At 48.5% G+C, this 23,755-nt stretch overlaps 1 protein-coding gene across 12 annotated transcripts in view; it reads left to right on the forward strand.

Annotated features, from left to right (window-relative positions):
* The first annotated feature begins 320 nt into the window (after positions 1–320).
* ACTN4 (actinin alpha 4) overlaps positions 321–23,755 on the forward strand; it is a 79,468-nt gene continuing 56,033 nt past the window's right edge. For all 12 annotated transcript variants that reach the window (XM_078359298.1, XM_078359299.1, XM_008987956.6 and 9 more), the window contains exon 1: positions 321–594. Coding sequence is in view for 9 of the 12 variants with exons in the window: in XM_008987956.6 (XP_008986204.2) it covers positions 433–594 (162 nt within the window). In the remaining 3 variants the exon portion in view is untranslated. The remainder of the gene's footprint in view (positions 595–23,755) is intronic.

Below are 23,755 nucleotides of genomic sequence, written 5' to 3' on the forward strand. Positions count from 1 at the left end.
TGAAATTGTGTCGCTGAATGGGAACCCGGAGCCGTGCATTCCAAACCTGAGCTGGTTCAGGCCCGATGGCAGGGCCCTCCCTTATGAATCATTCATGACTGGCCCCGCCCATACTTGAACGACGCGCGCGTTCACGCGGGAGAGGGGGCGCGGCTCGCACCCGAGCAAAGTTGGGCGGCGGGGGAAGGTGGACTCTGCGCAGGCGCCAAGCACCGGAGCGCGACCTTGGTGCCTTTTCTGGTTCTGCAGGCGCGCGCGCGCGAGAGGGCGGCAACCTGGGCTCTGTGCGCAGGCGCGGAGGGCAGTGCGCAGGCGCGGACGGAGGGCGGGCTGAAGCAGCTGAAGCGGCGGCAGCAGCAGCGGCGGCTCGGGCAGAGGGGCGGGAGCTGAGGCGGGAGCGGACGGGCTGGTGGGCGAGTTTGAGGCGGCGGAATGGTGGACTATCACGCGGCGAACCAGTCATACCAGTACGGCCCCAGCAGCGCGGGCAATGGCGCTGGCGGCGGGGGCAGCATGGGCGACTACATGGCTCAGGAGGACGACTGGGACCGGGACCTGCTGCTGGACCCGGCCTGGGAGAAGCAGCAGCGCAAGGTGCGCGGCCCGCGGGCCGGACGGGCTGGAGGAGCTTTTCCGAGGGGGCCTGGGGAGGGGTGGGAGGTCCTGAAAGGGTTTTGGAGCGTCTGTAGTGGGAACAGGGCGTCCCGAGAAGAAATTGGCGGGTCCGGGAAGGGAATTGGAGTCCTGAGAAAGAATCGCCGAGCTCGAGGTAGAAATTGGGAATCTAGGAGAATTGGCGGCCAGGTGGGGAATTTGGGAGTGAAATAAAAGGAATCAGGAAGGCTGATGAAGGATTTGGAGGGTCTGGGCGGGCCATTAGGTGAAACCGTGAAGATGATTGGGCAGGCTGAAATGGAACTGGGATCTCAGGCGGGCTAGAAGGGTCGGAGCATGGGTTGGAGGTGCCGGGGGGAGACCCTGGGGAGGCTGGGAAGGGAATCTGTGGGTCTGGGAAGTATGAGGAAGAACTTGAGTGTGGAGGGGTTATTTGGAAAGCAGAAAGATCTGAAGGAGATTGGAACTGGGGGAGCCTCAGGTTGGGGGAGTTCTAAAGGGGATGAAGAATCAAGTGTGAAGCTGGAATGGAGATTGTGGGGTCTGAAGACGGGTGGGAGGACTAGGGAGGCTGGGAAGATGAAAACAGGGGCTAAGGGCAGAATTGGGCATGAAAAGACATGGGCTGAGGATGTGAGGAGGGTAGAGGTGGCGGGACTGGGGGTCTGAGGAGGGTGTGGTGCGGACGGAAGAAGTTAAGGGGCCCGAGAATGGGACGTTGTTGAAGGGGGTGAGATTTATTTGGGATGCCCTGTTCCTAAGGGAAGAGGAGAAGGTTGAGAGATGGAGGAAGAAAAGGAATTGATGAGGGATAGAGAAGCCGAAGTGGGGGGTGGGGATACGGAGAGTGTTTGGGGATAATTTGGGGAGGGGTTTCCTGAAGAATTTCAATGGGAAGCTGAAACGCTAAATCGTTGGAGAGAATGAGGAAGTGCAGAGGAAGAAGGTGAGATCGGCGGGAGGGAGTGTGAGCTGGAATGGTGGATAATGGCAGGGAGGTTCGTTTAGGAAAATGAAAGTCTCATTAGAAAGGGAACGCGGGGTGGATAGACTGAGAAAGAAATCTAGGAAGGGGGCACTGGCTCCTGGAGGTACAGTCCTGGGACTGGACAGGAGGGAGAATAAGGAGTTTGGGAGGAGGCGGTGAGAAGGTCCAGGAAGAATTGTGTCTTTTTTGGAGAGAGCGGGGCAGGTGAAAGGATCCTGAAGCAGAGACTGTTCAGGTGGCCCTGTTGGAGCGGGCGGGGGGGGGGGAGCAAATTGGGAGGGTTTGCAGCCATGAGAAGGTGATCAGAAGTGGAGTGGGATCCTCGAGCGAGGTATCGGTGTCTATGTGTGTGTGTGGGGGGCAATAATCCAGTGTGGTTGAGGGGGGAGCTCTGAGTGTGTGCAGGAAGAGCTAAAGAAAGGAGTGTTGTGAGTGGGTGTATGTGGGGAAGGGGTCGTTCAGGAGTTTTGTGTGTGAAGTGGGTGGGAGGTGCTTGAAGTTGGAGGCATTTCATGGGATCTGGAGATCTGGATTTTCTTTCCAGATTTGTCACTGATTAGCTCTGTGGCCTTGAACAAGACCCTTGAACTCGGTGCAGTTTTGTTATCTGCAAAATGCAAATGGATGCGAGGGGTCCCTGTGGTGATTAACAAAGAGGGACATGTGTAGAGTTGGAACTTTGGACAGGGCTCTGAAGGTTTGGGAGAGTGCGTTTGGTGGAGATTTTTCAGGAACAGAATACAGGGTTTTGAGTAGTGAGCTGGCAGAGTGGGGAGTGATTGGAAGCCTCTTGAGGGCGTGAGTTGGTGCCCAAGAGCTCCGCACAGGGAGCCTAGCCCGGGCTGGAGGGGAAAGGGTGGAAGGAGCAGCTGTTCCAAGGCAGCCCGAGGTGGGGCCGGACATAACCTTGGGTCCATTACAAGCATTGCTTGAATTTCCTCATCCGTAGTAACTGAGGGGGGTGGCAGTGGCTTGGTGGGAGTGGTGTCCTTATCTGTGGCCCCACCTACTGCAGGGTGGACATGTTTCGATAGCTGCCATAAATGCTCTTTTTGACAGGAAGGAGAGATCTGTTCTGGAGTCTTAACAATAATTTGCTCCCCGAGGCAGTGCCAGGTTGGAAAAGGTGCCAGGAGACCTGGAAAGTTGGAGGGAGCAGGGGCCACAGTGTTGTTTTGAGAATATCTGGGCTTTGTCTTCTGCAGCTGAAGGTGCTGGAGAAAATGAGCCCCTCACCGTTTTTTCTCAGGTGATAGGGGTGGAGGATCTTTTTCCCCCGCTTCCTGTCTTCCGCCACTCCCCAGGTGACTCCTTTTGCGAGCCAGGTCCCATTCTCTCCCGAGAGTTAGGGTGTGGGTTGTGCTTGTGGTTAAAGTGTCCCTTGCCCACAGGGTGGGCATTTAGGTGCTGTGCGGAAACCCGAACTCCCCAGAACCTCCAGGCCTTGCTGCCGTGTATCTTTCTCTTACCTCCCAGCTCCCTTCCTCCAGGGCCAGGCAGGGTTGAGGGAAAAGGGTGGCTCACCTAATACCAGCTGCTTTAGTGTTTCAGTCAGGGCCAGATTCTGGTACCTCCTGCGTTACACCTCCTCCAGCAAATATTTACCCTTAGCTGCTCTGTGTCACTTCTGTGCCCTTTCCTGTTATGTGGTAGAGATCCTTTATGAAATGGGGGAAGGAGCAATGGAAAGGAATACACCAATCTGTGTGGCTCTCTACTTTCTAAGAAATACCCTCCCCGCAGTCTGGTTGGTTTGGGGTTTTTTTTTTGAGACTGAGTTTCACTTTTGTTACCCAGGCTGGAGTGCAATGGCGTGATCTCGGCTCACCGTAACCTCCGCCTCCTGGGTTCAGGCAATTCTCCTGCCTCAGCCTCCTGAGTAGCTGGGATTACAGGCACGCGCCACCATGGCCAGCTAATTTTTTGTGTTTTTAGTAGAGACAGGGTTTCACCATGTTGATCAGGATGGTCTCGATCTCTTGACCTCGTGATCCACCCGCCTCGGCCTCCCAAAGTGCTGGGATTACAGGCTTGAGCCACCGCGCCCGGCCTGGCTGGGTTTTTTCTACATTGCAGTGTCACTTTAGGGAATGATATGTTGTCCTTATTGCCTCTCCAAGGCTGACCACAGGGCATGGGAAGAGTGACAGTCCTGAGGATCCTGTACATGCATACTCCAAAAAAAATCTGTGTCCAGAACAGTTGTAGGCCCTCAAAGTGAGAATTGAATTCTTCTAGGCATTAAGCAGGAGTTGGCCCAAATCAGAGGGGACATGTGTCTCTCTCCTGCTTGGAAGCCCTTTCTCTGACTTCTAGGGACCCCTGTAACCAATAAGCAGGTTATGCAACAGTTTTTACATGAGACGGCCGTGCGTGCCCTCCTAGAGGATGTAGAAGCATTGTTCTGGTCTTCGAGCAAATTCTTGAGCAATTACAGTTCTGGGCCACAGTTCCCTCTCCCAGTTTCTAAAGGAGGCGTGGGTAACCTCATCACCCTCTGCTGTACTGGAAGGGTGAGATCTCTTAAAGGTTATGCCAAATCTCATTACAGCAAGAAGAAATGCCTCACTTATAAATTTTCATGTTCATTGAAACATCACTATTGCAGAGCCCTCAGCGTTTAAACCCTGACCTTTGGCTTGGGCTGTATTAGGTATGAGTTAATTATTTGAAAGTCGTCTTTTTTTTTTTTTTTTGAGACAGAGTCTAACTCTGTCACTCAGACTGGAGTGCAATGGCATGATCTTGGCTCACCACAACCTCCGCCTCCCAGGTTCAAGCAATTCTCCTGTGTCAGCCTCCTGAGTAGCTGGGACTACAGGTGTGAGCCACCATGCCTGGCCAGTTTTTTGTATTTTTAGTAGAGACAGAGTTTTACCATGTTTGCCAGGCTGGTCTTGAACTTCTGACCTCAAGTGATCCCCCTGCCTGGGCCTCCCAAAGTGCTGGGATTACAGGCGTGAGCCACCGTGCCCTGCCTGTTTTTTTCTTAAAGTGGATCTTTTTTTCTTTTTAAGGGCAGATAATGGAAGCCCCAAAGTAGCCATCTGTTATTTTGTTCCATTACTCTTAATTGCTTGCCTCTTAGGATCTGGCTAAGACTAACAGTTTTTAAAATTGAATAACATACTTACCAAAAAAAAAAAAAAAAAAAAGAATCAAACTCAAACTTCGTTGTTATCTAGAAAAAAGACTATGTAAATATGTGTGAGAGGCAAGTATACTCTGCCTTCTTGTAAGAGGAGTAGGGGAAGCCACTCAGCTGCTGGCAGTCTGTTCTCTCCCCTCATCCTCTGCAGAATGTATTTTAGAACTTGACTTTTATAATGACTGAAGAAAAGGTGAGGTATGGGAAGATGGCCTGGGAGTGCAGGGTCACTTACACTCACCTGGCTAAGAGTTGGATCCGGCTGGTGCCCTGGAGTGGCACCTGCCACTTACCTAATCCTAGGCGGTCTAGGGTGTGGGCCCAGGATTGCCCTCTGGCTTTTGAAACACCTTCCCTGGTTCCGGCTTCTAAGATGACAGGGAGGCTACTTTGGCGTCAGGGAGCTGACTCACCCTGCAGTTGGAACTGGTGCTAAAAGCTTCCATTTAATGGTAGCCGACTGCATGGCCCCAAGTGGGCTGGCTGCCATGTGGGAAAAGTTCAGGGGAAAGTGTTGGAGGAAACAGGGCGGTATGTGAATATCCAGGTGGTGCTGGTATTATTAAGCTCTGACACAGTCAGGGAGGTCAGTTAAAATGTAGTCTTGCACTCTCAAAATGTCCTTTTAATCAGTTGACAGAGGGGAGCAGGGACAAGTTTGGATTCCAGTCTAAGCCTCTGGGGTGGGGAGTTCTGCCATTTCCACATGTACTCCAGTCATGGCAGACTTTGGCCAGACAGAGCAAACTGAATGTGTAGTACAAGTTATCTGGCAATGCTATTTAGCAAACAGAATGGAGCCAAAAAAGAATTGATTTGGAAAGGCCCAAGGAATTTGAAACTGTTGAGATGAACACTTTCGGCTTTTGCTACACTGATTTACGGTTTGCTGGGAATTGTACAAGTCTTTGACCAGATCTTGGGGTTGTTCTTTTTAAAAAATGATTCCCTTGCCGCTGCTTTTTTGAAGGGCAGAAGGGAATGACAAGCATAATTAGTGAACAGCTGTTTGCTCTGGTATCACTTGCTCATTCAGGTTTTCTGAATAGCTGATATACCGACATGTTTATCTCATCCCTGGCCTTCGTATATCCTAGAGCAGTACTCCCCTGGCTTTATCTTTATTCCTTCATTTAGTGAAGTTTCTCACATTTTGTTCCCTTTCCTCCGTTTCCTTCCTTGGCCTTTATTTATGTATTTAGTTTACAGAGTAACAAAACCACTCGTGTTACCTTTAAACAAGGTAAAACTTAAAGAGCTTTTTCCTCCTTTTCTTTTTTCATGGAAATAAGAGGCAAGTGATAGCAAGTGTGTAATTCGATGGCAGTGGTAACTGAAGCACTGGCCTGTTACAAGAGAGACGGAAGCTTCTACCTGAGCAGATACAAACATACTGTCATCTGTGGAAATCTGAAAGAAGTCTTTCTATCATTGGATAGTTTGAGAGCTCCTTAGTCTTATTTAGGATGGGTTTAAACTTGGAAACATCAAAGCAAGTTACAAGGAAACTTAGTTTTACAGTGTTGGCAGTGTAGGCGCCAGAATTTGTTATTAAGTGTCTGAAAGTGGCACAAGTATCACTTAACTTTTCTTCAAGAAGGTCTATGAGTTAAGTTTCATTCAGTATCCCAGGTATCGAGGAGTGTAAGTTTCAATGAATCAAAGAGAAACAGAATCATTTTAAATTCCAGCCCTGTTTAAAGGATCTTATGGAGGGAGGAAATTAACACCTGACCTGGAAAAGGATCCCACCTCCTCCAGAAAGTGAAATCAGCCGGCAGTGGTGGTGGCTCATGCTTATAATTCCTGCACTTTGGGAGGCCGAAGCAGGTGGATCTCCCGAAGTCGGGAGTTTGAGACCAGCCTGGCCAACATGGTGAAACCCCATCTCTTCTAAAATACAAAAAATTAGCTGGACATAGTGGCGCAACCCTGTAATCCCAGCTACTCAGGAGGTTGAGGCAGGAGAATTGCTTGACCCGGAAGGCAGAGGTTGCAGTGCGGTTGCAGGGAGCTGAGATCGTCCCACTGCACTTCAGTCTGGGCAACAGAGTGAGACTCTGTCTCAGAAAAGTGATATCTTTGCATATATTTAACTGGCAAGTGCATCCTTACATCAGTGCTCGGGAAGTTTTATCCAAGTAGTGGTCTCCCTGGGATTATAAAAATCCCCGAAACATTTGTCTTGGTGTTGTGCCTTTTTTGGTTGTGTTTTTTCACGTCCCTCCCCTCCGTTTTCTCCATAAACAACAGAGGCATTAACCTGGAATGTCCATGGAAAGTCTTTAAAAGCTGATTGGTGCAACTTGCTTGCCTTCCCTTTAGTTTGAACAGCTTTTACTCTGGAAGAGGCCAGTGGCGTTTTTCTTGGTTGTGATTTATGGAAGTGTTATCTGAAGGCAAGTGGAGTGAGTTTATGTGGGATTTGCTGTTTGCCACCTGTTGGTATGCTGGCTCCTCCCCAGGAATGAGGGACCATCCTGTGGTTCCCCTTGGTGCTTATCCCTTTCCTTCCCAAACTGCAGCCACTTGTGATTTTCCATAACCACTTTTATAGACACATAATAATTTCCTTTGAATCAGTTTGCATTTTAAATTAAGTTTTAAAAGGAAAATTGACATGAGTATGGCAAATAGAAAACCCAGCTTCCCTGGGCGTAAATATAATGGAAGGAAACTGCAAAAATAAACACATTGAAAACAAAACATTGGGCCAGGTGTGGTGGCTCACATCTGTAGTCCCAGCACTTTGGGAGGCCGAGGCAGGAGGATTATGAAGTCAGAAGTTTGAGACCAGTCTGACCAACGTGGTGAAGCCCTGTCTCTAAAAAAAAAAAAGAAAAGAAAACAAAACATTGTTTCCAGGTGGATTCTAAAGCTGAAGGCACTGGGCCTGAGGCCTGCTCCCTTTGTTAGAAAGGTATTGGCCCGTGTTGGTGAGGTGTTAACAGACCCACCAGTACCAGGCAGACTTTGTCTTCGAAGTCATCAGGTTTACAAGAGAATCAAAAGAAATAACTTTCTCATTGTGATTCAAGGTTTAGTGTAAGGTGTAGATAATCCTTAAAATTTTCCATGTGTGCATGTCACACTTGGAAAAAACCTTGATCTCATTTGGTTGAGGTGGGCAGGGCAGCACCTTGTTCAGGAACATGCAGGCCCTCCTGGCTTTGTGAGTCATCCCACCATGCTAGACCCAAACATATGGCTTGTGATTGGATGATGCTTGATTCTTCTTCAGTTTCAAGTGTTAGTGCTTTTGGGATTTTGTCTTGTAAGAAACCAGGACACATTGTAACTATAGTCATCTTTCAGTATCTATGGGGGATTGGTTCCAGGAAGCCCCTTATATACCACAATCCACAGATGCTCAAGTTCCTGTGTGATAGAAAACAATGTGTTTTTGCATTTTTAACTATGCACATTCTCCTAAATACTTTAAATCATCTCTAGATTACTTATAACCTAATGCTAAATGCTGTGTAAATGGTTGTTATACTGTACTGTTTAGGGAATAATGACAAAAATGTACTTATTCAGTGTAGATGTAACCATTTTTTTCTTCCAGTATTTTCAATCCATGGTTGCTTGAATTCACATATACAAAACCCATGAATATAGAGGGCTGACTATAAGAATTGTGGGTTTATCATTTGCTCCTCATACAACTTTTTTTTTCTTTTTTCTTTTCTTTTGAGACAGAGTCTCGCTCTGTCACCCAGGCTGGAGTGCAGTGGCGTGATTTCGGCTCACTGCAACCTCTGCCTCCCACATTCAAGAGATTCTCCTGCCTCAGCCTCCTGAGTAGCTGGGATTACAGGTGCACGCCACCATGTCCAGCTAACTTTTGTGTTTTTAGTAGAGATGGGGTTTCACCGTGTTGGTCAGGCTGGTTTCAAACTCCTGACCTTGTGATCTGCCTGCCTTGGCCTCCCAAAGTGCTGGGATTACCGGCGTGAACCACCATGCCCAGCCAACTTTTTCTTCTTAAGGCTCCAGTTTTCTTCTTAGAGTTGGGCCTCTCCCTTGAAGAAGGCACAGTGCCACCCCATCAGTGGATTTGAACCCTACATTCTGAAAGGAAAGCAGTGCCCCCCTGCTGAGTTAACAGGCATATTTAAATGTTTTTCTTTCAAATATCAGAGCAGAACAGATTCTTTGTCCTCCAGTGGAATTATCCACATGGGGCAGACAGAAGTAGTTGGAAGCCGCAGTTACTACCCCGCAGAACACAATGAAGTCATCTTGGGAAATATCGTGGAGGGTGTTGCAGTGATTCAATGGGATGCTAGAACACCAGCCGTACAGTAGCATTTGTGTCTTCAACTTCAGGCAGAAATAAAGAAGACTTTGTGGTTTGTTTTATGTTTTTTAACGTTTTCCCCCAAAGGTGTGAGGCTGAGTGATGTCTGTCACTAGCTTTCTAGTGGGTTTTTCTTTTCATCTTTTTCCTTCCCTGATGTCTTTTGAAAGTGAGTGGAAGCCACAGTCTAGGTGGATCAGAGAAAGTGCAGAAGGCAGCCAGTACACCCTGCTTCGTGTTCTCCATGTCTGAAGGGAACACATTTGGGTTTTGTTTTGTTTTGTTTTTTGTTTTAGAGGCAGGGTCTTACTCTGTCACCCAGGCTGGAGTACAGTGGCCTGATCATAGCTCACTGCAGCCTTTTACTCCTGGGCTATAGGGATCTTTCAGCCTCAGCCTTCCTAGTAGGTGGAATTTTGTGTGCACCACCACAGCTGGCTAATTTTCTTTTCTTCTTTTTTTTTGGTGAGACAGAATCTCGCTCTCTTGCCAGGCTAGAGTGTAGTGGCGCAATCTAGGCTCAGTGCAACCTCTGTCTTCTGGGTTCAAGTGATTCTTGGGCCTCAGCCTCTGGAGTAGCTGGGATTTCAGGTATGTGCCACTGCACCCAGCTAATTTTTGTATTTTTAGTAGAGATGGGGTCTCACCATGTTGGCCAGGATGGTCTTGATCTCCTGATCGCATGATCCACCCGCCTTGGCCTCCTAAAATGCTGGGATTACAGGCATGAGCCACTGCGCCTGGCCTGGCCGACTAATTTTTATTTATTTATTTTTTTGAGATGGAGTCTCGCTCTGTTACCCAGGCTGCAGGAAAATGACTCGATCTCAGCTCACCACAGCCTCTGCCTCCCAGGTTCAAACAATTCTGCCTCAGCCTCCCGAGTAGCTGGGATTACATGCATGCACCACCATGTCTGGTTAATTTTTATATTTTTTGTAGAGATGGTGTTTCACCATGTTTGCCGTGCTGGTCTAGAACTCCTGACTTTAAGTGATCCACCCACGTTGGCCTCCCAAAGTACTGGGGTTACAGGCATGAGCCACTGCACCCAGACTGATTTTTAAATTTTTTGTAGAGGCTAGCCTCACTGTTGCCCAGGCTTTTAATCTCCAAAAAGCCCAAGATAAAGAGTTTTAATATCTTACCTCCTGAGTAGTAATGACTGATTCCAGTTCTAAGAATGTCTTAATTATCAGCCATCCAGATTGAGGGCACTGCAGGAAGTGAAATAGATGCATTTCTTTTTTTTAATAGAGACAGGGTTTCACCATATTGGCTGGGCTGGTCTTGAACTCCTGACCTTGTGATCTGCCTGCCTCGGCTTCCCAAAGTACTGGGTTTACAGGTGTGAGCCACTGTACCCGGCCCATTTCTTTTTTCTTTCTTTTCTTTTTATTTTAAATACACACAGTGTTTTGATGGTGGAGAAGGCCAATTTGAAGTTAGGAGAGGCAGCATGAGATTGAGCACAGTGGCTCATGCCTGTAATCCCAGTACTTTGGGAGGCCTAGGCAGGCGGATCACCTGAGCTCAGGAGTTCGAGAGCAGCCTGGCCAACAGGGTGAAACCCTGTTTCTACTAAAAAAGGCTGGGTGTGGTGGCACAAACCTGTAGTCCCAGCTACTTGGGAAGCTGAGGCAGGAGAATCGCATGAACCCGGGAGGCGGAGGTTGCAGTTACCTGAGGCCACTGCATTCCAGTCTGAATGACAGAGTGGGACTCCATCTCAAAAAAAAAAAAATGGCATCATGGAATGAAACTCCCAGGTGATTCAGCATCTGGCTATGCTGGGAAGTTGCCTGATGGCCTGCCTGAGGGGGAAGTCATGATAAGAGGATTGTGGGTCTATAGACTGCCTTATCAAAGTGAGAGGGCTTTCTTTACAGTGCTGGAAGCTGACTTTAGTGAGTGTCATCAAGGCCTTGGTATGTGTAACGGGTAACAAATTACTGCTCCATGATCAATCTCCATCTGGGTATGAGTAAAAAAGGTATTTAGTTGCTATCACCATGGAAACCGAGTTGCTTACTTACTGTTTTGGGGAGTGCCCCCATACCGGAGTCAGTGCTAATGGTGAAGTGTTAGGCCCCTGGGTAGAAAAAAAGATGCTGCCAGTTGGTATCACAGGAAAATACCTACTTGCATACGGGTAGGGGATGAGGGGCCTCTGTCCCTGGGCAGGAGTTGGGCCAGTTGATTGTACTGATGGGGAGTGTGCATTTGTGCATGAAAGAGGGAGAAGAAAAAGGAGGGTACACCATGAAAGCCTTTGCTGGCTTTGTAGCCTAGACGAGTGCTTTTTTCTCTAGGAGTTTAGAATTGGAATCTCAGCTATGTGACTTCTTAATAGCAGGACAAAATATGCCTGTATCTTTTGCCTACTTCCACAAACACTGATAAATTAAAAAGAATTCTAAAGTTTCCTGCAAATCCCAAGCATAAGTAACTTTAAAAAAAAATCCACATCTTCCCTTCTGCAACTCTAATAGCAAATCTTTTTCTGTCACTCCCCACTTTAAGAAAATGAGTACCTTGCATTAAACTGTATATTGGATGAAAATATTAAATGCTTTCACAAAGTACTTCTTTGGCTGTTATTGGCATGCCTTACATTTGGAAGGGTCAGAGATACGAAGACTTCTGTAATCTCCCAGTTCTGGCCTATAAAATACAGTCAGTTTCAAAATTCAAAATGTCTGAAGCAGCCAATTTGCCAGGCTGGTTCGAGGGCAGTCAGATGAATCAACCCTTCTTACAGGCTGTCTACGAACCAGTCATGATTCAGGTTTTCAAGTCCTGGAAGGTATCCAGACAGTAAACATCACCAGGATTGTGAGGCAGTGTTTTTTTTGGGGGGTGGGGGGGATCGTTTGAGCTACACTGCCAAGACTGTGGTAGGACTTGTCTGTGTAAAACAGAAAGGGCCGTCTCTAGATGTCTTTTTCAAGGATGTCGGCTGTAGTTACCCAACACTGTCTCGTGGTGGGGTGAGAGGAAATACCTAGGTCAGTTAGGGGAGAGCCTTCTTGGCCATTTTTTGAACAGATTTTCCCTTTCCCTTTGTAACTTTTTTCTTTTTGAGTCAGAGTCTAGCTCTGTCGCCCAGGCTGGAGTGCAGTGGCAAGATCTTGGCTCACTGCAGCCTCCGCATCCCGGGTTCAAGTGATTTTCCTGCCTCAGCCACCCGAGTAGCTGGGACTACAGGCATGCATCACCATGCTTGGCTAATTTTTGTATTTTTTAGTAGAGATGGGGTTTCACCATGTTGGCCAGGCTGGTCTTGAACTCCTGACCTCGTGATCCGCCCACCTAAGCCTCCCCAAATGCTGGGATTACAGGCGTGAGTCACCATGACTTGCCCCTTTATAACTTTCATTAACATTGATGAGGCACAAGCCATGGGATAGAATTCAATCCATTGAGAGCTGGGAGCCAATTGAGGGATGATTGGTTAATGGGCTGTGGCTGGTAAAGGGTGATACTTGACTCCCATCAGCCTTATAGAAACACCCTAGAGATTCACAGGAAACAAACTTTGACCATAAAAGTAGAACACTTGAGGCCGGGCACGGTGGCTCATGCCTATAATCCCAGCATTTTGGGAGGCTGAGGCGGGTGGATCACGAGGTCAAGAGATCGAGACCATCCTGGTCAACATGGTGAAACCCCATCTCTACTAAAAACACAAAAATTAGCTGGGCATGGTGGCGCACGCCTGTAGTCCCAGCTACTTGGGAGGCTGAGGCAGGAGAATTGCTTGAACCCAGGAGGCGGAGGTTGCGGTGAGCTGAGATCGCACCATTGCACTCCAGTCTGGGTAACAAGAGTGAAACTCCGTCTCAAAAAAAAGTAGAACACTTGGCCAGGCACTGTGGCTCACACTTGTAATCCCAGCCCTTTGGAAGGCCGAGGTGGGCAGATCACTTGAGGTCAGGCATTTGAGACCAGCCTCGCCAGCATGGTGAAACCCCATGCCTACTAAAAATCAAAAATCAGCCAGGCCTAGTGAGGGGCACCTGTAGTTCCAGCTACCTGGGAGACTTAGGCAGGAGAATTACTTGAACCCGGGAGGCAGAGGTTGCAGTGAGCTGAGATTGCGCCATTGCACCCCAGCCTGGGCAACAGAGCAAGACTCTATTTCAATATATACGTATATACATGTATATACATATACGTATATGCATGTATATATATATGTATGCACATATAGAAGACTCACAGCACACCGAGTTCTTTCAGCAGCTACCTTAGAGTTGAGAAAGTTTTGGGCCTCTTTAATAAACAAGCACAAAGCAGTTCTTGCCAAATACGGCCTGCTCCAGGGCCACAGGGTTAGCTTAGGAGACAACTTTCTTGCCTAAAAATAAACGCATGTTCCTATCAGACATTCCAAGCATAGTTTAAACATGAGACTTCTGAGCAGCCGCTCAGGCTCTGAGGGTTAAATTATGTCAGTGTGGTCAGTGAGGGTCTCTGGGGAGCCTGTCCCCTGATTTGGGATTGGTTGTGGCCACCAAGGAAATCAGATGACCAAACTTCCTCCATATATATATATACACACACACGCATACACACACACACACACACACACACACACACACATATATATATTTAAATTATTATTTTTTGAGATGGAGTCTTGTTCTGTTGCCCAGGCTGGAGTGCAGTGATGTGATCTCAGCTCACTGCAGCCTCTCTCTCCCAGGTTCGAGCCATTATTCTCCTGCCTCAGCCTTCCAAGTAGCTGGGACTACAGGTGTGGCCATCATACCTAGTTAATTTTTGTATTTTCAGTAGAGAAGGGCTTTTGCCATGTTGACCAGACTGGTCTCAAACTTCTGACCTCAGGTGCCCACCTCAGCCTCTCAAAGTGCTGAGATCACAGGCATGAGCCATCGCCCCCTGGTGTATTTTTATATGTTCTTGACCTATCACAGGCTGGTGGGGATAGACAGCATGCATGTAAATAATGCACAAGTTAACCTCAGATAGGATTGTGTGCTGTAAATTCGATAACAGCATTTTACTTTGTACTGGACACTATTCTAAGTGCTCTACATGGACTGACTTGCATAATCCTGTGAGGTAGGTGGTGTTCCCCTTAAACGCAGAAATGGATCCATGGGCCATTAAGCCACTTGCCCATGTGACAGTGCCAGGATTTGAATTTAGAAGTTCAGGCTTTCAAGTTTATGTTCGTATTTCTCTACTACATTGAAGTCTAGTGATTGGGAATGGCTTTGGGAGAGGGTGATGAGGGGAGGAGGGTGAGCCACAGGTGCTTTAGATGGAGAGGAAGTTCTCCAAGAGATGGCATTTCAGCTGTTCCTTAACGGATGAGAAAGAGGGAGGCAAGAGAGCGCCAGAGGAATGTACTTCCAGCAGAGGAGACCAAGCGAGGAGCCCCAGAGGAGCAGAAAGGCTCAAGTGGTCATAGCAGGGTAAGTGGAAGAGATGGGCACAGCCAGATTGCTTAGTGCTTTGTTGTCAGAAGTGCTGATGAGTCTACAGTCAACTTGCACCTGCAAACTCAATTCCTCTTAGACACCAGTAGGTCAGGAACCTCATGTTTCTAGGACTCTGGCACTGCCACCCTCTCCTCCCAGTCCTGGACAGGTCAAACCAGAACTGACTTCTAAAGTGGGAACCCCAAGACGGTAGCACATTAAGCCAAACAAAAGCTGCAGTTACCTCTTTGATGATTTCTGCAGTAGGCACCTGTATTTGATTAAAGCGTTGGTGACTTTGAATCTGGAGTTTTATGGCACTGTGTACTCATAATGGCTTTGTAGTGTGGCTCTCTTAGGAAGCTTAACTTTTACAATATGAACAAGTTCCAGCCCCCTTTGGTCCCATCAAGAGGCCATTTCTACCTGTGGGATGCCACTTGCTTTACAAAGCATCTTTTGTAAGATGTTAAGTCTCCTTTGAAGTTGGAAGCCAGGAAACCTGACTTTTTTTTTCCTACAATAAATATTGTAGAAGATGGCAGCCTGATTTTTAAACTGGCTATTCCCCAAGGTCCTTTCCTTCTCTATAAATCCCTCTTTCGCCTAGTATTATTTCCTCCTTGTTTCCTTTCGTCAGGTGGAGCGAGGGTGGTTCTAGTTCAGAGAAGGAGACAGGCAAGACAGGCATACAGATTCAGTCTGAGTGCTCAGCTTTCTGTACCCTACTGGAAGCCAATCCAGGAAAACGATAGGTTTTAGTAGGTTTCATTGGACCCACAACTCCCCATTTGAAGGCAGAGCTTGTCAAACAAGTTATGTGGCTTTTACTCAGGGAGGGAAAAACAGCAACAGAGAGCTCCAGGCTATTGATAGACACTCCTGACTCTGTACACACAGCAGCTGCCAAGAAGCTACCTTCATGGGTCATCTATAGTGAACATGGGCTGGGATTCTCTCAGCCTTACTACTGACGATTCAGTCACCCCTGTGGGCAGAATATAAGGGAGCAAATGAATATGGTGGCCTGTGATGGTGCAGCCAGCCCAGCTGCTTCAGCTGGAAACAAGATGGCAAGATTTTCATTCTCCTGGCAGCATACCTATGTGAACTTGTTAAATCTTTTAAGTGGCTGTACAGGAGGGAAGATGAGTGCATGTGTGTTTATTCTTATCCCCTTAAATACAAAAGCAAAACTTCCCCTTCATAAAATCGATTCAGAGTGGGAAGAGGTGCATGGCACATGGAAAATGTGTTGGATTAGGTTGAGTCCTACACCACGTTTGGGACACAGCTGTAAGTTTCCATGGTGGGTGGCTTATTATGCATTTATGTTGAGCTGAATCTGTTCCAAGCTGCTGCAGTTAGGAAAGTGTGTCTTGGAGGGGAAGCTGCCTCTTTCTATCATACTATGAAGACATGGAAGGTCCTTTGAAAGACTCCAGCAGTCACCACTTGGGTAACAGAATTAGGGGCTGCTGAGCAAAGTGGGTCTTTTTTTATTTGAAACAGAGTTTCACTCTTGTTGCCCAGGCTGTAGTGCCATGGCACGATCTCGGCTCACTGCAGCCTCTGCCTCCTGGGTTCAAGCGATTCTCCTGCTTCAGCCTCCTGAGATTACAGATACTCACCACCATGGCCAGCTAATTTTTTGTATTTTTAGTTGAGATGGGGTTTCGTCATGTTGACCAGACTGGTCTCAAACTGACCTCAGGTTATCCACTCACCTCAGCCTCCCAAAGTGCTGGAATTACAGGTGTGAGCCACCGTGTCCAGCCACATTTTATAGCCAACCGGCTTCTTGTGTAACATGAGTTGGGGCTTCTTGGGCCCCAGAGTCCAGCATTCAGGTAGAAACATGACCGCTAGGACCAGACAGCAGCCTTCACTGGGCCCCTCTGCAGAGCCTTTAGGGTTATAAGAGAAACCGGAGACCCGGCCCGTGCGCTCAAGAAGCTCACGGTGTAGCTGGGGAGAGAGCAAAGCCACATGAGACCTCAGAAGGACACTAAGCGGCACACCGGCAAGCCCACAGCACTCTAGCCTTGTCCTGGGAGGAAAGGGGTAACTCAGGGCAGGTGGGGTCAGTCATGGAAACTTTCATAAAGGAGGTGAGTGTGCAGGAGGGGCGGGCCTTTGCCCCCACTGTGGGCAGGTTGTCGGGGGCAAGTGTTAGATGGTCCTGCGTGTAATTGAACATTTCTTAGCTGCCTCTTTGTACTAGTCCTACCAGTTCCTGCCACCATGAATAGCACAACCGAGGGTTCTGGATTCGTATTCATTCATGGGTCCTGTCACTGTCACCCACAGATATCTTGGGTGGGACAAACTCTTCTCCCCAGGTGGGAGGGGGTGCCTTCTGAGGCGTATGCCTCAGGCTTTCAGCCTGCCGATGGCCTCTTCAGAATTAGCACAGGTTTCAACAGAAAGAGGCATGGAGAGACTCCCTTCTCATGTCCAGGAGTCTCCCCAAGCCCTGTACCTCAGCTCCTCAGGGCGTGTGGTGCTGCACACGGCCTTGCAGTCCAGATGACCATGCACAGGCATAGCAGCCACCCTGTATTGAGAAGTGGGATCGGCTCCCAGTTGGCCGGCGGGTCTGGTGCCACAGCTCCTCTGTTGCCCTGCAACACGGGTGGCCTAGCAGTGTGCTGCCTTCAGTTTATTCCTGCCTGCCAAGCTGAGCTTCCAGGTGCTATTATTTTCTTTAAATAACTGCCTTGGTGCTGGCTTGTGGAACTTAGAGTTCCCATCCCAGGAAATACTCCAGTGTGTTAAAAAAAAAAAAAAAAACTCATTCAAATGCTCATGGCCAAATGTGTGACTTAAATACCGCAGTGCCCTTTATATTGCCTTCCCCACACCGACAAACCGAGTTGCATTCTGGTCCCATTGTGGGATAAGGTTGGGGTAGCTGTCACTTGCCTCTGTGTGGTTTCAAATAGGTTCTCCCCACTTCAGATGATGCATGATAGCTGTAAATAGCTCAGCTCATGCAAGTAAAGTGGGGGCCGAAATCATCCAGGAGAACTCAGCCTCCATCCCTGAAGGATTAGACTGCCTGGGATCAGTAGGTTTGCCAAAAAGGATTCCATGGAGATGGCAAGGGTGGCGAATGATGCTGGATTGAGCCTGTCTCTGCGACCTTGGCACGAGAGCACTGCAGTGCCATGAAGGAGAGGGCTGGGGGACATTAGCACAGTCAGTGCCTATTTCCTTTTCCTCCTGGTTAGGGCTTCCAGGGAGGGCCTGCCCAGCAGTCCTTATGAGGTGCCTTCCTCCTCTTCGAAAGGCAGAGATGATAAGGAGGTGGACATGTTCTGAGAAGAGAACCTGGAGCTCATTACTTGTAGTTGGGGCATATGTTGCTTCACTTCCACTTTGGGTGAGGTTTTTCTGGGAGAAGTTACAGGATACTCAGGATCAGAGAGTTTCCTGCATGGTCCCAGGGGCTGGGAGGAGCTCAGCTGGTGGTTAGCCGATAGCACCCAGCCTACCCATCAAGATAGGAGGCGGCTCAGATGTCACTGGGATTCGCAGTGCCACAGGCTGTCTCGGCCCAAGCAGCTAGTTAGCTGCACCCCCGAGAGGGGGTGTTAAGAGCCCTGAAGCTGCTGTGGGAGAGAGCCTTTGACATCCCCCACTTTCCAGAACCAGGAGGTACTGAAAGGTGTCAGTGGGAGGAAGGCTGGGCCAGAGCAAGGAGGGAGGCAGACCTGGGCTCCACACCCACCTCCTCCACCTGCTGGCTGTGTGACCCTGGGCAGGTGCCAGGGGTTAAACCTCAGTGTCTTCCTGTGAAAAGGGGCATTTTCCTACCCTCAAGATGATTCTGAGGATCAGACATGATAGTGTGTAGGAAGCACTCGGCACAGTGCCTGGTGCTGGTAAATGCAGCTTCTCAAAATGATTTCTATGGCCCAGGGCCCTGCATCCAGGTAGGGTCTGCTGCTTGAATCATCTCCTCAAAGAGGCCTGCTGAAATACGAAGCTCAGTGGGAAACCAAAACATCCACCCCTTCCCTCCCTTGCTCCCCAGGGAGCACCACCTGCTGAGCCCAGCCTGCAACTTAAAAGAAGTGTCCTCCAACAAGTGGCAGTGGGCACTAGAGCAAGTGACTTAACACAGCCCTCTACCCAGCCCCTGCATCCATCTGGGCCTCATTATCTGGGAGGTGGCTTCTTGTTTCAGTGTTACAAGCCCTGAACAATTTTGTGTTGGGATGCGCCATAGGCAGTGCCAGGAAGATTCCTTCATGAGTAATTTAACTTGTTATTAAGTTTGCTATCAGCCGGGGTGGGAGCTCTTTCCCTGGGTCCCCTACCCTCCTAAGCAAACTCCAGCTCAAGTTAGAAACATCCCACAGCCTGGAGTCAGGCCGCCTTCTCTTCAGTCAATGAGTGATACAGAAGCAGAAAGGGCTTCCCACTGATAACCTTAAAAATAATTGCCCAGAAATGCTTCAGATGGGGCCGAGAGGTGCACAGGAGCCTGTGCCCAGCTGCCAACCTGGAACATGACACTTTCTGGAGGGCTTAGAGGAGCCTTGCCCCTTCAAGGCCTCTTCCTCACAGTGCTTCTCACGCCTGCCGCTCCATCCCCTTTTCCTCCTTCCTCCTGCGCCCCCTCCCTTTCCTGGGGTCACTTCCTGATGCCATTCTTCAACTTCACCCCTATCCCCCCCAAAAGCAATCAAATCCACAACCTAATAAGGCAAAAGAATGAGGAGAATGTCCGCCTCCCAGTCTCTCCCCTTACAGGGCGCCAGCCCGAAGCAAATTTGGAAAATGTTACAACGGAGTGACAACCAACTGGGACTGGGGGTGGGGCGGTGCAGCCCTGTACTGGAGCTGCCCATTGTTGGCCTGGGGCAGGACCCTGAGGGAGGGCCACCCAGTTTGCACTTTCCAGATCGGGCTGTTGACCACCCTTCTAGCATAAAGAAATTTATGGAAAGTAACCACCTGAGTCAGCTACACCTCCAGTTGTGGGATCCGCATGCCAGGATAACACAAAATACAAATGCATAGGTCCTCAGTGGGAGCCTGCTCGGAGACACCTCCCCGCCATCACAGCTGGGACTGTGCAAACCCAAATACTTGCCTCTGAGATGAGCAGTTTTCTTCTGCTTGACTGTGCCAGGGTTAAATTAGCCTGGGCGTTAATTAAAACTTGTCAACACTTAGAGTGGGGCCCCCCCAGAAACCTGTCACCCCTCCTAGATCATTATCCCAGGATAATCAACCCTCTCTAAAGCAGTTTTCTTTCTTGACTTAGTGGGAGGGAGGAGCAAGCCCCTTGGTGCTGGGGGGAGCCCTGGGGGAGGTAGGGACTGACTGGGCCCAACCCACTTTGTTTTGGAAGGTCAAGCTTAGTAATTAACCTGAATGCTTGGGGGAGGGGGTGAAGGAGAAAGAACTGGGTCTAGGGATGTGCCAGGTCTTTCAAATTGCTAATTATCAACGAGCATGAGGTCATCCATAAATATATCTAATTCTTTAGCTTGTAATTAAGGTGCTCATTAAAAGTGCAGGGAAGTCTTGTTTTCTTAAAAGGAGAAACACACACACACACACACACACACACACACACACACACAAAAACCCTTTGTTTTAACCTGACAGGATGGCTCAGAACGGGGAGGACTCAAGGCAAAGGACTAGTTTCCTGCCTTCAAGAGCCTTTACAGGAAACTTACTGCAAACAGTATTGGTGACCCTGCCAAGGAGGCAAACCTGGGGTGATGTCATTGTTCCAAGCTGTCACCACCAAGCCTCTGGCCTTGGGGCGAGGAGAGTTGGTGGGATTAATAAAACGAGAGATTGAGAGAGTGTGAGTGTGTGTGTCTGTTTGGCAGTCTCTAAAGAGGCAAGTCAAGGGAAAAGCCTAGCAGGAGAAAAATCACAAGGCGGGGGTCTCAGAAATATTCTTAGCTGTTTCAACTTTCCTCGTTTTTCTGAGTTTAAAAAATCCTCTCTTACTATTTTTATTCCTCAAAATGCTGCTGCTTTTCAAAGACAGCCTTTTTTGAGACATTTCCCTTTTAGTCTTTTGGGTAATTGACTGTTACAGTATGGAATTTGTGGCCCAGAGACAGCATGGTAAGTTAGATACTAGGTGAACGGTGCCCTGTAGTTATGAAGTGTGGAAACTCAGATGCTGGGCTAGTCTGATGTATGTTTCTTCCACCCCCCAAAAAAACATTTTGGAGAACTACCCAATGCCAGTGACTTGGCATCTCTAAGTCGCTAATCTTCCCATGTGCCTTCAAGAACCGTCTGGAGCGTCCCTGAAAAAAGGACAAGCTTTGTATCTTGTCATTTTTCCTCTGGCTGGAAGTCTGAGAGGCATAAACACAGTCTTAAAATGAAAGCAACAAAAATAAACTCAAAGCAGCCCTGCGTGAAGACATGAATGCAAAATATGCAAGCTGGCTTCCTATTTATACGGCAGAAGGCAGAAGAGCCAGGCCTGGTAAAGGAAGGAGTTATGTCTCTTGAGGTGCCTGTTCTTAGAATTACAAATAAACCCTGGGTGATTACTCAGATTAGGTTGTGATGCAGTGTCTCATTTCATGCTTTGCACAGTCCAGTTTCTAGATGGAACCAACGGCCTCTGAAATGCTAATGCAGAATCAGGATAAGGTTAGAGTGCCCCCTTTCCTGTGCCCCTCCTAACATCCTAACAGCTTTAGAAGGAAGTTTGAAGATTAAACAGGAGAGCCATGTAGGTTTCCTGTGATCCTGGATCCTGTGATTTGTTAATATGCTTTCTTTTCAATCCACCTGACATTTACCCAGATACCATGTTAGGCTTGGAGATACAACAAGAAAGAAAACCAACTTAGCTCTGTCCTTATAGAAAAGATGGACAGTGAATTGCATGATGGAAGTGAACAGAGTATTAGGGTGACATGCAGATGTTAATGTGGTCTTGGTTTACTGCTCACTGACTCACTGAAGTAGACCCATTGCCTTTGCCTTCGTGGGTTTGGTAAGGATCTTTCCAATGTGCTCTGTGTGTCTGGGAGCTCAGGTGTTCAGAGCTGCCTCCCTTATAAATCGACCTCCAGGTGAGTCATATGTTTGGTTCTTGTGGTGTGGTTTCATAGGCTCCTCAGGGCTGAGGAGTCACCTTGGAATCCAGCTTTTTTTTTTTTTCCTTTTTTTGAGACAGTCTCTCTCTGTCACCCAGGCTGAAGTGCAGTGGTGTGCACTTGGCTCACTGCAACCTCTGCCTCCCGGGTTCAAGTGATTCTTCTGCCTCAGCCTCCTAAGTAGCTGGGGTTACGGGTGCCTGCCACCACGCCCAGCTAATTTTTATATTTTTAGTAGACATGGGGTTTTGCCATGTTGATCAGATTGGTCTCAAATTCCTGACATCAGGTAATCCACTGCCTTGGCCCCCCCAAGTGCTGAGGTTACAGGTGTGAGCCACCACGCTCAGCCAAGATCCAGCTTTTTCTTAGTTCCTGGCTTGGGATATTTGCTGGAAAGGAATGACAGATTAAGGCAAGAAGGATCCATCTCCTGGCCAAGGAAACTAGAGTTTGCAGGTGTCCCCCATTAGTGTCATCTCTAGAATTTCTACATGGGGAAAGCATAGGTGACCCAGCCTGGTTTGGAGTAGATGGGCCTGGGTAGGGGTTTAGTCTTGAGGCTGCAAGCATGCTGTTTTCACTTAGAGCACAGGTAGCTGGGGAGTTCACTGTGGGTGTGGGTGGCAGAAGCCATCCCTAGCCATCACGTAGGAAGATGGTGGTCCTTGGGTTGCCTGAGCTGCTGCTTGTTTCAGTAGCTGCATCGTTGCCACCTTTTTGTGGTAACTGCCAGGAAGCAGAGCCCAGCGTGGCCTCAGGAAGTCGGTAAGGTTTGCACCACTTTTTAACAGGCTGGTAACAGTACCACAGCTGACACCTTCATGGTTGCAGCCCTGGGATTTTGTTCTTTGGGGGACACTTTGGAATGTGTCACTCTGAATTGCTGGCTCACTAGCTCCACAAGTGAAAGACTCATTGGGCAGCTTGAAGCAAGAGTTGGGGGAAGGAGGGAGAGGCAATTGCAGCCCAGCCAAGAATCTCAAGGCTCAGTCTTCAATGTATGGAAACTTCAGTGCTTTTCTGATCTTTAGTGGAAATAGCTGTTCACTCCTAGCGCCAGTTGGAAAGTGTTGGCAGCTGAAGGGGGGTCCTTCCTCAGGGGTCCCCAGAGCCAGTGTGTCTGGTGTTTCTAACATTTTCCTAGCCACCCCTTTCTCCTCCATTTGCCCCATGCCAGCCCCCAGCCTCCCAGCCCCACCATTCAGATAGGGTGGCTGGAAATAACATCTTCTAGGTCCTCTAGGAAACTCGGTGTTTCCACTCAGGGGAGTTGGGGATCACACAACACCCTCCATTTCCACCTGGGATTTTAGGGCATCTGTGGGAGCGCAGGAGCATGGTGGGGTGGAGGGAAGCAAAGCCAGGGCAGCTCCACCTGCAGCCCCCTTTCAGGAACAGCAAGGACAGGCTGGCATGTATCTTGTTGCTCAGAGCAGGTGATCCTGTCATTTGGGCCATGATGAGGAGAATGGATGTGTGTGTTTCTGGTTCTCCTCCTGGGGCAGAGGGACTGTGGTCCTGGATTATCACAGGGCAGATGACAAAATCGAAGAAAGTAGCCTAGGTGGGGACTGGGTGGCCACTGCAGAGCTCCAGCTGATGGAATGGGGGCCTGGTACTTGATGAAGCTGGAAATGGAGAGTTTTATGGGGCAAGTAATTAAACTTAAAAACCCTGCAGCCCATATAAAATGGGACCTATTGCATATCAAGCTACCCATTTGTGACCCCTGACCTTGCATGGTCTTGACCCTGTCTCTGGCTCTCCTCTAGTCTCCCCTTTCCTCTTACCTGAATTGCTGCTGCTTAATCCTCTCACTTGGAGGGAGAAAATTGTAATTTGCCCCTTAGTGACAGCTCTGATAAAAGGTGGTTGAAGTGGATGGTAGTAAAAACAGTTTGCCTTAGCTCTGGTTTTCCAGCCTCCGGACTCTTCCCCTTTCCCATTACCATAGATAATTAAGCGTTGACTCCTCAAAATTCCTCCCACCATATTGTATATTTTTAGGCTTCAGGTTTCTGTGAACCAAAATAGTGGAAAGTCTTTTTGTTTGTATGTTTTGGGTAGCCCAAAGCAACACTTTTCTACAGAGGCAGCCATTCTGCACACACAACCTGGTAAACAGTGCCAGCATTCTATTAATAAATGAAG

This window comes from Callithrix jacchus, chromosome 22, assembly GCF_049354715.1.
Source record: "Callithrix jacchus isolate 240 chromosome 22, calJac240_pri, whole genome shotgun sequence".
In the NCBI taxonomy this organism is placed as follows: Eukaryota; Metazoa; Chordata; class Mammalia; order Primates; family Cebidae; genus Callithrix; species Callithrix jacchus.